This window comes from Loxodonta africana, chromosome 5 (assembly GCF_030014295.1).
Source record: "Loxodonta africana isolate mLoxAfr1 chromosome 5, mLoxAfr1.hap2, whole genome shotgun sequence".
NCBI classification, from domain to species: Eukaryota; Metazoa; Chordata; class Mammalia; order Proboscidea; family Elephantidae; genus Loxodonta; species Loxodonta africana.
The window spans coordinates 14778555-14795802 of NC_087346.1; the positions used below are offsets into that span (position 1 = coordinate 14778555).

A 17248-nucleotide genomic window follows, 5' to 3' on the forward strand; every position below is an offset into this window, starting at 1 on the left:
ATATTATTAACTATAAGATGCACACACACACACACAAAAAAAGGTTGGTTGTAAGTGTGGGTCATCATAATTCTAATATATCATAAGTCAGAAACTACCTGTGTAGGCTTAAGTTGTGGCAGCTTTTTTCTAAAATCCTCTTAGCAATTATTTATTTTAAGGGAGTGAAGAAACTGAGGATGTTGTCTATAGAGATAGATCATCACTCTGGCTTCCAGGGCTTCTAAGACTAGGATGCATGGCAGGCTTGTAGAAAACTAGAATAATAGCACAGCACTGTTCAGTATACAGTGGGAGTTTCCATTTCATTTTTAGAGTATACCTAATATTTAAGATGTCTTTCTTTGATTTCAAAACATCTTTTAAATCCTGCTCTCCAAATTCTAACCTTTCTGATGATATTGGACGACCATACAATAGAGGCATTTCTTAGACAGAAGTTGTATTTCTAAAGCTAAGCCCTCCAGGAGGCGATGACCGCTTTCATAGAGCTTGAATACATTCATGATTTTGTTTGGCTCAGATACCAATCCCTGGACCAATTCAGTTGTGGCAAGAGTAGCAGAGTCAACTTAATTTAGTGCAAATGGAAGAAAATATAACAACCTTATATAAAAACAACTCTTTGAGACTGATTTCCTCAGAATTTAGCTGTGGACAGGCAGACACAAAGAGCTTAATTTTTTTCTTTTCTCTTAATACATGGACAAAGAAGTGATGCTAAGGTATACTTCTAAGTCTAGCCCTCAAATATTTGATGAATGATTAAATGCCAGAGTTTATAGAAAAGATTATTAAATCTAGCTGAACAAACTTCTATTTATAAATTAATGGACTGTGTTGCTTTATGGAAAAAAAAACATGAAATGCTTACAACTGTCTAAAAATAAAGTTAGGTTCTTCTATCAGAAATACTGGTGGCATATTGGTTAAGAGCTACATTTGCTAATCAAAAGGTTGACAGTTGGAATCCATCAGGCACTCCGTGGAAACTCTATGGGGCAGTTCTACTCTGGCCAATAGGGTCGCTATGAGTCAGAATAGACTCCATGGCAGTGGGTTTTTTGGTTTGTTTATTACATCTGAAATGATTGATACTTTCATTTCTATAGTTATTTCTCTAATATATAAACTTATAAAGTGATCCTGCCTCAATTAAAAATTGTAGTTTCTGCTTTATCATAGGTTAATTAAATATTTTCCTAGTCTTTACTGTGTGCTTTGGAGCCTGTGGTCATTTAAATTTGAGCCAACTCTAGTAATGTCTTCTAATTTTTTTAATTGACAAAGCACAACAGAAAGTACTGTCATGCAGAAATGACATTTTGTCCTTACTTTTAAACTAGTGAGTCTGAAGTTTTTGCTGAATTCACTTTTTCTGAATTGCTACAATGATATGTGGTTTGATTGCTATAATGTATAATAGTTATTTATATTAAAATTAAACTCTTTACATGTTATATTTTTTAATAATCTGATTCATTTATCTGTCTCATCAGCTATTTTACTAAGATATTTAACTTCATTATTCATTTGACGTTATCATGTAAGGGTGGTTATTGAATTAATTTTAAGAAGCTAAGAAACTGTTGAAGAAAGACCAAGAGTCTATGATAAGAAAGTTGCTACTTCTTTTAGACAGAAAAAAGATGATGACAGCTAATTCTAAGAAAAATTGCTCACATAGGTATTAATGATTAATAGACTAGTTCTTATAACTTATCTTACTGACCCATTCAAAAAATAGTATATCTTGATGGCAAGAAAAGTACAGCTGTATTTCTCTATATGAAAATTTTCCTGCTAAAAAATGCAAGTAGTAGATGAAATTTTTATGATGTGAGATACTCCTGAAATTTTGTTTCCTTCAAACTATTAAATATTTTTTAGTAAGGAGGTTTTTATATGACTGTAACAGTGAACCTTTAATCCTAACCAATGCATATATATCCTATATTATTATTTGACTAATAATAAATACTTTTCAATACACACCTACATTTTCATAACATTAAAGATCAGTTTTAAAAAATTTATAAAATGGGAATAATTGCTACAACAAAATCCAAATCTCTTAGTTACCATGTCATTCATGACCTTCACCTGCATTTCCATTTTATATCTCGCTGCATCATTCTATGTATGGTCAGTTCTCAATTATCTGGTAGTGAATTAATTTATTTTGGATTAATTCTGTTTCAGGCACAGCAGGGACCTAGGAATGGTTCATCTTTCAAGCCAATTTGTAGTTAGAATTGGCTGTTACTGATGTCCTGGACCAAGCTGCCTTGAGCTTCTCTGGTTCAAAGGTGGAGAGAAAGGCTTGGAGCACTGCCTTGTCCATCCTCCCCTTGCCAGATTCACTTCAAGCTTGGATTCTCCCGTTTAGCCTAGAGTGCCCAATCAAGACTAATGGACATATCATGAGTTGATGACAGTTTTGCTCTAAGTATGATTTTCACACAACCTTTTTCCTGACGTGCACTCTACCCATTCATATTTATTGAGAGCTGACTGTTGTACCTGTGTTACCCAATATTTTTTGCTCCTTAGTTTTTACTCGTCTTTCCCCCTACTTGAATCCCCTTCTTGTCCTTTTGAAATCTTAGCAACCCCTTGATCCCATCAGAGAGAACTAATCATACTTTTATCACATTCCTTTTAAGTATGTATTTTATTCTTTTTTCTATTTTAGTGATTTTTTTCCCATCCTTCCTACTAAAATATATGTTTGAAAACAGTGGCCATCTCTGTTGTGCGGAGAGTTTAGATATTTAATAAAGGTGGTGAATCAGAAGCTTAGTGAGTGACTACCAAAGAAAGCCTCTATTTTCTTTGTTGCTATTAACATTTTATCTTTTGAAATACTAGAAAATTTCAAGTGCTTATATGGGCTTTACCTAAGCTAAGGTGAATTAATTAAGATACACATTTAAGGTATAGAGATCTTCTGGTATTTGTTACAGTGACATACTGATGAAAATCTTTTAAGTGTTTTTTTAAAATCTATACGTCATCAAATTACATTTATAAATACTTCTCAATGTGGTGTATAAAATATTTTATGTATATTCTGTTCAAAATGAACGTTTTATTGTGTTCTGTGTTTCATTAAAATATCCGCAACTAATAATACTTGTTAGAAGTAAAGAATAAGTCCTACCAGTAGACTATTGTCATAGAATCTGATTGCTTGCGTGTGTATGTACTATTTACTGGACACCTAATTGTCTGGAAAATTTATCAGTACAACCATATTTTCTTCTTTCAGAAACAGATGGGTGAGATGAAACTACAACTTGAAAATGTCATCAAGGAAAATGAAAGGTAGCTCAATTAGCTGCTGTTTATTTCTTTTATTATTACCTTAGGTATCTTTTATTTTTTGTTATTTATGTATTTTATATACATAGACTACTGTGCCCATGCATCTGTCAGTTTGTTCTACTGTGGGGGCTTGCACATTGCTGCGATGCTGGAAGCTATGCCACCAGTATTCAAATACCAGCAGGGTCACCCATGGCGGACAGGTTTCAGCAGAGCTTCCAGACTAAGACAGATTAGGAAGAAGGACCCAGTGGGCTACTACTTCTGAAAAGAATGAGCCAGTGAAAACCTTATGAGTAGCAATAAAACATTGTCTAATGCAGTGCTGGAAAATGAGTCTCTCAGATTGGAAGGCACTCAAAATGCAACTGGGGAAGAGCTGCCTCATTAGAGTAGAGTCGAACTTAGTGACATCAAGCTTTAGGGAACTTCATATTGTGGCATGACTCAAAATGAGAAGAAACAGCTGCAAAAATCCACTAATAATCGGAATATGAAAAGTAAGAAGTATGAATCTAGGAAAATTGGAAATTGTCACAAATGACATGGAATGTGTGAAGATCAATATCCTAGGCATTAATGAGCTGAAATGGACTGGTATTGGCCATTTTGAACTGAACAATCATTTGGTCTACTATGCAGGGAATGACAACTTGAAGAGGAGTGATGTTGCATTAATCGTCAAAAAGAACATTTCAAGATCTATCCTGAAGTACAATGCTGTCAGTGATAGGATAATATCCATAAGCCTACAAGAAAGACCAATTAATATGACTATTATTCAAATTCACGCAGCAACCACTAAGGCCAAAGATGTAGAAATTGAAGATTTTTACCAACTTCGGCAGTCTGAAATTGCCAAACATGCAATCAGGATGCACTGATAATTACTGGTGATCAGAATGCACAAGTTGGAAATGAAGAAGAAGAATCCGTAGTTGGAAAATATGACCTTGGTGATAGAAACAATGCTGGAGATCGCATGATAGAATTTTGCAAGACCAATGACTTCCTCATTACAAATACCTTTTTTTAACAACATAAACGGTGACTATACAAGTGGACCTCACCAGAGGGAATACATGGGAATCAGATCGACTACGTCGTGGAAAGAGATGATGGAAAAGCTCAATATCATCAATCAGAACAAGGCCAGGGGCTGACTGTGGAACATACCATTAACTGCTCATATGCAAGCTCAAGGTGAAACTGAAGATAATTAGAACTAATCAGTGGGAACCAATGTACAGCCTTGAGCATATCTCACCTAAATTTCGAGACCATTTCAAGAATAGATTTGACACATTGAACACTAATGACCTAAGACCAGATGAGTTGTGGAATGACATCGAGGACATCATATGTGAAGAAAGCAAGAGTTCACTAAAAAGACAGGAAAGAAAGAAAAAAACAAAATGGATGTCAGGAGAGACTTTGAAACTTGCTCTTGAACATCGACTGGCTAAAGCGGAAGAAAGAAATGAAGTAAAAGAGCTGAACAGAAGATTTCAAAGGGCGCCTCCATAAAACAAAGTAAAGTATTATAATGACACATGTGCAAAGACCTGTAGATAGAAAACCGAAAGGGAAGAACATACTCAGCATTTCTCAAGCTGGACGAACTGAAGAAAAAATTCAGGCCTTGAGTTGCAAAATTGAAGGATTCTATAGGAAAATATTAAATGATTCAGGAAGAATAAAAAGAAGATGGAAGGAATACACAGAGTCACTATTACCAAAAAGAATTGGTCGACGTTCAGCCATTTCAGGAGGTAGCATATGATCAGGAGCCAATGGTACTGAAGGAAGAAGTCAAAGCTGCACTGAAGGCATTGGTGAAAAATAAGGCTTCAGGAATTGACAGAATACAAATGGAGATGTTTCAACAAATGGATGCAGTGTTGGAAGTGCTCTTATCTGTGCCAAGAAATTTAGAAGACAGCTATCTGGCCAACTGACTGGAAGAGATTCATATTTATGCCTATTCCCAAGAAAGGTGATCCAACCGAATGTGGAAATTATCAAGCAATATCATTAATATCACACTCAAGTAAAATTTTGCTGAAGATCATTCAAAAGTGGGTGCAGCAGTATATCCACAGGGAGCTGCCGGAAATTCAAGCCAGATTCAGGAGAGGACATGGATTCAGGGATATCATTGCTAATGTCAGATGGACCCTGGCTGAAAGCAGAGAATACCAGAAAGATGTTTACATGTGTTTTATTGACTACGTGTGGCTCATAACAAATTGCGGATAACACTGTGAAGAATGGAAATTCTAGAACACTTAATTGTGCTCATGAGGAACCTGTAGATTGATCTAGAGGCAGTCATTCAAACAGAACAAGGGTGTACTGTGTGGTTTAAACTCAAGAAAGTGTGTGTCAGGGTTGTATCCTTTCACCATACTTATTCAATCTGTACGCTCAGCAAATAATCCTAGAAGCTAGACTATATGAAAAGAACGGGGTATCAGGATTGGAGGAAGACTCTTTAACCTGCATTATGCAGATGACACAAGCTTGCTTACTGAAAGTGAAGATGACTTGAAACACTGATAAAGATCAAAGACCACAACCTTCAGTATGGATTACACCTCAACATAAAGAAAAAAAAATCCTCACAAATGGGCCAATGAGCAACATCATGATAAATGGAGAAAAGTGGGCTCAAGTATAAAAAGGATTGTGAGGATGGTGCAGGACCAGGCAGTGTTTCATTCTGTTGTGTATAGGGTCTTTATGAGTCGGAACCAACTCCATGGCATCTAACAGTATAACCTAACATAGTATACTGGTTAAGACTGTGGACTTGGGGGCCTGATTTTCCCTTTGACTCCTGGCTCCATTACTTATTAGCTGTGTGACCTTGGACAAGCTATATAACCTCTTTGTTCTTTAGTTTCTTCATCTATAATTTGGAGATAATAACAGAACCTACGTCATAGGGTTGTTTGTAAGGGGGAGAGTAAGTGTTCAGAACAGGGTACGTAACGAGCACTTTATAAGTACAGTAAAACCTGTGAAAGCTGGAATTTCTGAAAAGCAGAAACTTGTCAGAGAAGGAAATCTAAAATATTTTCCACTATGTAGCAATAGAAAAGTAGTGACTGCAGCCTATCAAATGCAGAAAACTTGTGAGACCCAGGAAAACAGGGCAGCCCCATCGTGTTCCAGCTTTCACAGGTTTTACTTTATTAGCAATCATTGGTAGTGTAGTATATAGTATATATGTATGTTATGAAACATACTGATAAAAATGAAAACCTCTCAACCCACCATCCAGCTTAAGAACTGAAGTGTTACTTATACAGGTATATATATGCATTTTTCTTCCCCAATTCCATCCTCATTTTTCCTAAGCCAGAGGTGAATACTATATTAAATTCTGTGTTTATCCTTCCCTTGCTTTTTAATTTTTTATAGGTATGTATATTCCCGGAAACCCTGGTGGTATAGTGGTTAAGTGCTATGGCTGCTAACCAAAGCGTTGGCACTTTGAATCTGCCAGGCGCTCCTTGGAAACTCTATGGGGCAGTTCTACTCTGTCCTGTAGGGTCGCTATGAGTCAGAATCGACTCGATGGCACTGGGTTTGGTTTTTGGTTTTGGTATATATATTCCCAAATAATAAATCATTTAGTCTGCATATTTTAATATGCAAAAAATAATAAAAATGGTATCATTCTATATATAGGCTTCTAATACTTGCTTTTTTCACACAATATCGTGTGCAAATACAAGAATTTTCAGGAAATAAAATTTCTGGGTCATAGCTTATGTGAATATTCATTCAATTTTCCAATTAATGCTAAATTAACTTGCACAGTGGTTTATCAATTTGTATTCCTACCAGTGCTATTTATGAGTTGTTATTGAGTCACATCTTTTATCACTTGTTCTTATCAGGCTTCCTAAGTTTTATCAGTTTGAGTGTTAAATGGTTTTTCATTGTGGTTTTAATTTGCACTTTCCTGAATACTAACATGGTTGACCATTTTTCATATACTTATTTATCCAAGTTGTTTTCTTTTTCTATGAAATGCTTGTTCATTTCTTTTTCCCATTTTTCTATTTGTTAGTTTATGTTTTCCTTATTAAATTGCGAAGGTACTTTATATAATCGTATTCCGGATGTTTGTTTTTGTGTGCTAGTCAGTGTCAAAGCAGTAAACAGTAATCATTCTAGAAGTTTCCAACAAAAAGTGGTCAGTTCACTTAGACTTAAGTGCTGCTAGATCATTGCTTTGAGGATCACACCCTAGAAAGTCTGTGATCCTGAGGTCAGGAATTTACGCTGCTGCTACCTCTGTTGCCACCACTGCAGCGTCATTTCCAGGAAGCTTAGACTTGACACTGGAAAGTGGGGTGTAGGGTGTAACTACAGAAGACGTTCATGTCTGTCCAGTTCTGCTTGTCACCTGCTGTACCAACAGAAAAATGGTCTCAGCCTTACTTCTGCCTTCCATATTTCCTTCAAGTACCTCTCATTGGTGAAATTTTAATTTCATCCAGAACTCCAGCTACAAGAACATCTGAAAAATGTACTTTTAAACTTTCAGCTGCTGTGATGGAGACAGAAATACTGAAAGTGGCAGCAATGAGTATTGAGTGCAAATGGTCCGTTCAACGTGCTAAGTTTTAGATGTTTCAGATGTATTTTCTCAGATTGTGGTATGCTTCATCATCAGAAATATCTGTTCTCCAGCTGAATAGTTAATACTAAGCGATTGAGAACACTTTCTTTTTGTGATGCTCATGTTGTACTGGCATGTTGCTGTTATCCTGTTAGGTGTCATTTTGTTGATTCCAACCTGGCAAATGTACAACAGAACAATACACTGCCCAGTCCTGTGCCCTCCTCACAGTCGTTGCTGTGCTTGAGCGCATTGTTGCAGCCGCTGTGTCAGTCCACCTCATTGAGGGCCTTCCTCTTTTTTGCTGACCTTCTACTTTACCAAGCATGAAGGCCTTCTCCAGGGACTAGTCTTCCTGATAACGTGTCCAAAGTATGTGAGACAAAGTGTCACCATCCTTACTTCTAAGGAGCATTCTGTCATACTTTTCCCAAGACAGATTTTTTCATTCTTCAGGCAGTCTGTGGTATGTTCATTTTTCTTCACCAATGCCATGATTCAAAGGCATCAATTCTTTGCTCTTCCTTATTCGTTGTCCAGCTTTTGCAGGGATATGAGGTAATTGAAAACACCACGGCTTGGGTCATGCACACCTCAGTCCTTAAAGTGACATCTTTACTTTTAACACGCCTTTTGCAGCTGATTTGCCCAATGCAATACGTCATTTGGTTTCTTGACTGCTGCTTCTATGGGCTTTGATTGTGGATTCAAGTAGAATGAAATCCTCGACAAACTTCAATATTTTCTCCGTTTATCATGACGTTGCTTATTGGTCCAATTGTGAGAATTTTTGTTTTCTTTATGTTGAGGCATAATCCATACCGGAGGCCATAGTCTTAAATCTTCATCAGTAAGTGCATGAAGTCCTCTTTGTTTTCAGCAGGCAAGGTTGTGTCATCAGCACAATGCGGGTTGTTAATGAGTCTTACTCCAATCCTGATGCCCTGTTCTTCATAGAGTCCAGCTTCTCAGACGATTTGCTTAGCATACAAATTGAATAAATATGATGAAAGAGTACAACCCTCTCACACAACTTTCCTGACTTTAAACCATGCAGTATCCCATTGTTCTGTTCCAACGACTGCCTCTTGGTCTGTATACAGGTTTCTCATAAGCACATTAAGTGTTCTGGAATTCCCATTCTTTGTAATGTCATCCAAATGTGTTATCATTCATACAGTGAAATGCCTTTGCATAATCAGTAAAACACAGGTAAACATCTTTCTGGTATTCTCTGCTTTCAGCCAGGATCCATCTGATATCAGCAGTGATATCCTCTGCTTCATGTCCTCTTCTAAATCTGACTGGAATTTTTGGCAGTTCCTTGTCGATGTACTGCTGCAACCACTTTTGAAGCATCGTCAGCAAAATTTTACTTGTGTGTGGAATAATGATATTTTTTGATAATTTCCGCATACTGTTAGATCACCTTTCTTTGGAATAGGAGCACATATGGTCCTCTTCCAGTCAGTTGACCACCTACGTGTTCTAAATTTCTTGACATAGACGAATGAGCACTTTCAACAGTGCATCTTTTTGTTGCAACATCTATTTGTATTTCGTCAATTCCCGGAGACTTGTTTTTCACCAGTGTCTTTAGCGCGGCTTGGACTTCTTCCTTCAATACCATGGATTCTTGATCATATGCTGCCTCCTGAAATAGTTGAATGTCAACCAATTCTTTTTGGTATAGTTACTCTGTATATTCCTTCCATCTCTTTCGTTGCTTCCTGCTTTGTTCAATATTCTGAGGATAGAATCCTTCAGTATTGCAACTCGAGGCTTGAATTTTTTCTCCAATTTCTTTCAGCTTGAGAAATGCCAAGTGTGTTCTTCCCTTTTGGTTTTCTTACTCCAGGTCTTTGCACATGTTACTGTGAGACTTTACTTTGTCTTCTCAAGCCACCCTTTGAAATCTCCTGTTCAGTTCTTTTGCTTCGTTATTTCTTCCATTCACTTAGCTGCTTGACATTCAAGAGTAAGTTTCAGAGACTCTTCTGACATCAATTTTGGTGTTTTATTTCTTTCCTGTCTTTTTAATGACCTCTTACTTTCTTCATGGAAACCCTGGTGGTGTAGTGGTTAAGTGCTATGGCTGCTAACCAAAAAGTTGGCAGTTCGAATCTGCCAGACGCTCCTTGGAAACTCTACAGGGCAGTTCGACTCTGTCCTGTAGGGTCGCTATGAGTCAGAATCGACTCAACGGCAGTGGGTTTGGTTGGGTTACTGTCTTCATGTATCATGTCCTCGGTGTCATCCCACAACTCATCTATTCTTAGATCATTAGTGTTCAGTGTGTCAAATCTGTTCTTGAAATGATCTGAAATTCTGGTGGGATATACTTAAGGTCATACTTTGGCTCTCGTGGACTTGTTCTAATTTTCTTCAGCTTCAACTTGAACTTATATATGAGCAATTGATGGTCTCTTCTGCAGTTGGCCCCTAGCCTTGTTCTGATTCATGATTTTTTTTAATATATTTTTATTCTGCTTTAAGTGAAAGTTTACAAATCAAGTCAGTCTCTCATACAAAACCTTATATTCACCTTGCTATTTTTTATATACCCCTAGTTGCTCTCCCCCTTATGAGGCAGCATACTCCTTCTTTCCACCGTGTATTTCCGTGTGCATTCAGCCAGCTTCTGTTCCCCTCGGCCTTCACATCTCCCCTCCACGAATAGGCTCATGTGTCTGCTTGATCCGAGAAGCCCACTCCACACCTGTATCATTCTGTCTTATAGTCTAGTCTAATCTCTGTCTAAAGAGTTGGCTTTGGGAATGGTTCCTGTCTTGGGCTAACAGAAGTTCTGGGGACCATGACCTCCGGGGTCCCTCCAGTCTCATTCAGACCATTAAGTCTGTGTCTTTTTACAAGAATTTTCAATCTGCGTCCCACTGGCCTCCTGCTCCTTCAGGGGTTCTCTGTTGTACCCCCGTCATGGCATTCATTGGTCATAGTCAGGCACCATTTAGTTCTTCTGGTTTCAGGCTGACGTAGTCTCTGATTTATGTGGCCCGTTCTCACTCTTGGGCTCATACTTACTTTGAGTCTTTGGTGTTCTTCATTCTACTTTGCTCCATGTGGATTGAGACCAATTGATGCATCTTAGATGGCCGCTTGCTAGCATTTAAGACCACAGACACCACTGTCCAAAATGGGATGCAGAATGTTTTGTTAATAGATTTTATTAAGTCAATTGACATAGATGTCCCCTGAAACCATAGTCCCCATACCCCCACCCATGCTACGCTGGCCTTCTAAGCATTCAGAATATTCCAGAAACTTACTTAGTCCAGTTGTACTGACCTCTCCTGTATTGTGTGTTGTCCTTCCCTGCTATTTAATTAGTGACTCCCCCCTCCCTCCCGCCCTCCTCCCACCCTTACAACCATCAAAGAATATTATTTTCTCTGTTTAAACTATTTCTTGAGTTCTTATAGTAGTCTCATACTATATTTTCATACTGTATTTGTCTTTTTGCAACTGACTAATTTCATTCAGCATAATGCCATCCAGATTCCTCCATGTTATGAAATGTTTCTCAGAATTGTCCTTGTTCTTTATTGATGAATAGTATTCCATCGTGTGAATATACCATAATTTATTTATCCATTCATCCATTGATGGGCACCTTCGTTGCTTCCATCTTTTGCTATTGTGTACAGTGCTACAGTGAACAGGGGTGTGCATATGTCTGTTTGTGTGATGGCTCTTACTTCTCTAGGATATATTCCAAGGAACGAGACTGCTGGATCATATGGTAGTTCTATTTCTAGCTTTTTGAGGAAGCGCCGATTCTATATCCAAAGTGGTTGTACCATTTTACATTCTCACCAGCAGTGTATAAGTGTTCCAGTCTCTCCACATCCTCTCTGACATTTATCATTTTGTGTTTTTTGGATTAATGCCAGCCTTGTTGGAGTGAAATGGAGTCTCATTGTAGTTTTGATTTGCATTTCCATAATGGCTAATGATCCTAAGCATTTCCTCACGTATCTGTTAACTACCTGAACGTCTTCTTTAGTGAAGTGCCTGTTCATATCCTTTGCCCATTTTTTCATTCAGTTATTTGTCTTTTTGTTATTGAATTTTTGCAGTAACATGTAGATTTTAGAGATCAGATGCTGATCAGAAATATCATAGCTAAAAGCTTTTTCCCAGTTTGTAGGTAATCTTTTTACTCTTTTGGTGAAGTCTTTAGATGAGCATAGGTGTTTCACTTTTAGGAGCTCCCAGTTATCTAATTTCTCTTTTGCTGTTTGTGCAGTTCTAGTAATGTTTTGTATACTGTTTATGCCATGTATTAGGGCTCCTAGCGCTGTTCCTATTTTCTCTTCCATGATATTTATTGTTTTAGATTTTATATTTAGGTCTTTGATCCATTTTGAATTGGGTTTTGTGCATGGTGTGAGGTATGGGTCTTGTTTCGTTTTTTTGTGGATAGATATCCAGTTATGCCAGCACCATTTGTTAAAGAGACTGTCTTTTCCCCATTAAACAGGCTTTGGGCCTTTGTCAAATATCAGCTGCTCATATGTGGATGGATGTATGTCTGGATTCTCAATTCTGTTCCATTGGTCTATATATCTGTTATTGTACCAGCACCAGGCTGTTTTGACTACTGTGGCAGTATAATAGGTTCTAAAATCAGGTAGTGTGAGGCCTCCCACTTCATTCTTCTTTTTCAGTAATGCTTTACTTATCCAGGGCATCTTTCCCTTCCATATGAAGTTAGTGATTTGTTTTTCCATCTGATTAAAAAATGTCACTAGTATTTGGATCGGGATTGTATTGTATCTATAGATCACTTTGGGCAGAATAGACATTTTTACAATGTTGAATCTTCCTATCCATAAGCAAGGTATGTTTTTCCACTTATGCAGGTCTCTTTTGGTTTCTTGCAGTAGTGTCTTCCACTTTTCTTTGTTTAGATCTTTTACGTCTCTGGTTAGATTTATTCCTAAGTATTTTTTTTTTCCTTAGGGGCTATTGTAAATGGTATTGATTTGGCAATTTCCTCTTCATTACTCTCTTTGTTGTTATAGAGGAATCTAACTGATTTATGTATGTTTATCTTGTATGCTGATAGTCCGCTGAACTCTCCTATTAGTTTCAGTAGTTTTCTTGATGATTCCTTAGTTTTTATGTGTATAAGATCATGTCTTCTCCCAACAGAAATCCTTTTACTTCTTCTTTGCCTATTTGACTGCCCTTTATTTCTTTATCTAGCCTAATTGCTCTGATTAGGACCTCCAGCACAATGTTGAATAAGAGTGGTGATAAAGGGCACCCTTGCCTGGTTCCTGTTCTCAGGGGGAATGGTTTCAGTCTCTCTCTGTTTAGGATGATGTTGGCTGTTGGCTTTATATACATACCCTTTAAAACGTTTAGGAATTTTCCTTCTATTCCTATTTTGCTGAGAGTTTTTATCATGAATGGGTGTTGGACTTTGTCAAATGCCTTTTCTGCATCAATTGATAAGATCATGTGGTTCTTGTCTTTTGTTTTATTTATGTGATGAATTACATTGATTGTTTTTCTAATGTTGAACCATCCCTGCATACCTGGTATGAATCCCACTTGGTCGTGGTATATTCTTTTTTTGATATGTTGTTGAATTCTGTTGGCTGGAATTTTGTTGAGGATTTTTGCGTCTAAGTTCATGAGGGATATCGGTCTGTAATTTTCTTTTTTTGTGGAGTCTGTACCTGGTTTCGGTATCAGGGATATGCTGACTTCATACAATGAATTTGGGAGTATTCCATCCTTTTCTATGCTCTGAAATACCTTTAGTAGTAGTGGCGTTAACTCTTCTCAGAAATTTTGGTAGAATCATCCAGCGAAGCCATCAGGGCCAGGGTTTTTCTTTGTTGGGAGTTTTTGATTACTTTTTCAATCTCCTCTTTTGTTATAGGTTTATTTAGTTGTTCTGCCTCTGTTTGTGTTAGTTTAGGTAGGTAGTGTGTTCCTAGAAATTTGTCCATTTTCTAGGTTTTCAAATTTGTTAGAGTACAACTTTTCATAGTACTCTGTTCTGGTTCTTTTAATTTCAATTGGGTCTGCTGCGATATTGCCCATCTCATTTCTTATTCGGGTTATTTGCTTCCTCTCCTGTTTTTCTTTTGTCAGCCTGGCCAATGGTTTATCAATTTTGTTAATCTTTTCAAAGAAACAGCTTTTGGACTTGTTAACTCTTTCAATTGTTTTTCTGTTGTCTATTTCATTTAATTCTGCTGTGATTTTAATTATTTGCTTTCTTCTGTTGCCTGAAGGTTTCTTTTGTTCTCTTTCTATTTTTTCAAGTTGTAGGGATAATTCTTTGATTTTGGCCCTTTCTTCTTTTTGGATGTGTGCATTTTTTGATATAAATTGACCTCTGAGCACTGCTTTCGCTGTGTCCCAAAGGTTCTCATAGAAAGTGTTGTCATTCTAGTTGGAGTCTATGAATTTCTTTATTCTGTCCTTAACTTGTTCTATAATCCAATCGTTTTTGAGCAAAGTGTTCAGTTTCCATGCGTTTGATTTCTTTTCCCTGATTTTTCTGTTATTCTAGTTTTAAGGCTTTATGGTCAGAGAAGATGCTTTGTAATATTTCAGTGTTTTGGATTCTGTTAAGACTTGGTTTATGGGCTAATATGTGGTCTATTCTAGAGAATGTTCCATGTGCATTGGAAAAGAATGTATACTTGGATGCTTTTGGGTAGAATGTGCTATATATGTCTATGAGGTCAAGTTGGTTAATTGTGACATTTAGCTCTTCCATGTCTTTATTAAGCTTCTTTCTGGATGTTTTTTCCTTCTCTGAGAGTTGTCTTGAAGCCACCTACTATTATTAAGGAGCTGTCTATCTCATTTTTCAAGACTGTTCGAGATTGTTTTATGTACCTTGAGGCCCTGTTGTTGGGTGCCTAAATATTTAATATGGTAATATCCTCCTGGTATATTGTCCCTTTAATCATTGTATAGTGTCCTTCCTTGTCCTTTATGGTAGATTTAAGTTTGAAGTCTGTTTTGTCCAAAATTAGTATAGCCACTCCTGCTCTGTTTTGGTTGTTGTTTGCTTGATATATTTTTTTTTCATCCTTTGAGTTTCATTTTTTTTGTGTCTTTAAGTCTAAGATGTGTGTCTAGTAGGCAACTTATAGATTTGTTGTGTTTTTTTTTATCCATTCTGCAACTCTCTGTCTCTTTATTGGTGCATTTAGTCCGTTTACATTCAGCGTGATTATAGATAGGTATGAGGTTAGTGCTGTCATTTTGATACCTTTTTTGTGTGTTGTTAACTGTTTCATTTTTCCACTTACTTTTTGGTGCTAAAACATTTTTCTTTGTAAATTGTGTGTTACTCTTTCATTGTAGTTGAGTTTGTTTTTGCTGAGTCTTTATGTTTATCTTGTTTTTTATTTTGAAGTATAGGGATCATCAGTCTTCTTTGTGGTTACCTTAATATTTACACCCATTTTTCCAAGTGTAAACCTAACTTGTATCTCCTATATCACCTTGATTTCCTCTCCATATGGAAGATCTATGCCTGCTTTATTTAGTCCGTCATTATTGAGTTAATGTCATCTTTTACATAATTACATAATGACATCAGCGATTCCCTGTTTTGAGCATTTTTTTATCTTGATTTATTTTTGTGTTTTCCCTGTCTGAGTTGATATCTGGTTGCTCTGTTCTGTGTTTTAGTGTTGGATGGATATATGCTATAATTGATTTCCTAGCCAGAGAATTCCCTTTAGTATTTCTTGTAGTTGTGGTTTGGTTTTTGCAAATTCCCTAAGCTTCTCTTTATCTGTAAATGTCTTAATTTTGCCTTCATATTTGAGAGACAGTTTTGCTGGATATATGATTCTTGGATGGCAATTTTTCTCCTTCAGTGCTTTATATATGTCATCACATTCCCTTCTTGCATGCATGGTTTCTGCTGAGTAGTCTGAACTTACTGATTCGCCTTTGTAGGTGATTTTTCACTTATCCCTGGCAGTTCTTAAAATTTTGTCTTTGGTTTTGGCAAGTTGATGATAATATGTCTTGGTGACTTCTTTTGGGATCTATCTTGTATGGGGCTCGATGAGCATCTTGCATAGATGTCCTTTCATCTTTCATGATGTCAGGGAAGTCTTCTGCCAACAAATCTTCAACGATTCTCTGTGTATTTTCTGTTATACCCTCCCTGTTCTGGTATCCTGATCACCTGCAAGTTATTCTTCTTGATAGATTCCCACATGATTCTTAGGGTTTCTTCGTTTTTTTTTAATTCTTTTATCTGATTTTTCTTCGAATATATTTTTGTCAGGTGTTTTATCTTCAGTGTCACTAATTCTGCATTCCACTTCCTCAATTCTGCTCCTCTGACTTTCTATCAAGTTGTCTAATTCTGTAATTTTATTGTTAATCCCTGGATTTCTGATTGCTGTCTCTTTATGGATTCTTGCAGTTGATTAAATTTCTCTTTATGTTCTTGAATAAGCCTTATAATTTCTTCAACTGCTTTATCTGTGTGTTCCTCAGCTTTTTCTGTGTGTTGCCTGAGCTCGTTCCTGATGTCGTTCCTGATGTCTTGAAGAGTTCTGTATGTTAATCTTTCGTATTCTACATCCAGTAATTTCAGGAATATATTTTTATCCAGGTGAGTCCTTTATTCTTTGTTTTGGGAGTTTGTTGAAGCAATCATGATCTGCTTCTTTATGTGATTTCATATCCCCTGCTGTCTCTGAGCCATCTATAAGTTATTGTATTAATTAATTTATTTTTTCATTGTGTTCTAGTTTCTTGCTTTGTTTTGTTTTAATATACCCAGATAGGCTATTAGAGTGAGCTAACTTGATTATTGGAGTCTTTGAAGCCCTAATGTCCTGTTACCAGATGGCTAGAGCTGTTACCAGGTATGTGAGCCTAGGAGTCCATTCACTATTCTTGTATAGATTCAGCTCAGGTGTCCTAATAGTTGGTCACATAGTGTGTACTGTAGGCCCTCACATACTGTCTTAGAGGAACAGTGATGATGGTGTATGCACAGGTTTCTGGTAGCAGCAGGGGATCACACTCTGAGAAAGCCAGAGGCTGACAGACTTCCCCCAAGTATCAGTGTGAAAGGAGCATCTCTGTTCTCTAGAGCGCTCTGGCGGGTGGGCTCTGCAGGTGTACCTTAGGCACCCAATGCTTATACCTGTAAGGACTGGTAGGCACCAGTATCCTTGGTCCCCTTCTGCAGGTGAGTAGTTGGCGTGGGTGGAACCTCCAGTCCTCAGGACCCTGCTGTGGGTAGGTGAAGGCCCTGTT

General features: G+C 37.2%; 1 protein-coding gene across 3 annotated transcripts in view; it reads left to right on the forward strand.

Moving 5' to 3' along the window:
* SCLT1 (sodium channel and clathrin linker 1) overlaps positions 1–17248 on the forward strand; it is a 224926-nt gene that overhangs the window by 46613 nt on the left and 161065 nt on the right. For all 3 annotated transcript variants that reach the window (XR_010322005.1, XM_010590552.3, XM_064285323.1), the window contains exon 5: positions 3272–3327. Coding sequence is in view for 2 of the 3 variants with exons in the window: in XM_010590552.3 (XP_010588854.1) it covers positions 3272–3327 (56 nt within the window). In the remaining variant the exon portion in view is untranslated. The remainder of the gene's footprint in view (positions 1–3271; positions 3328–17248) is intronic.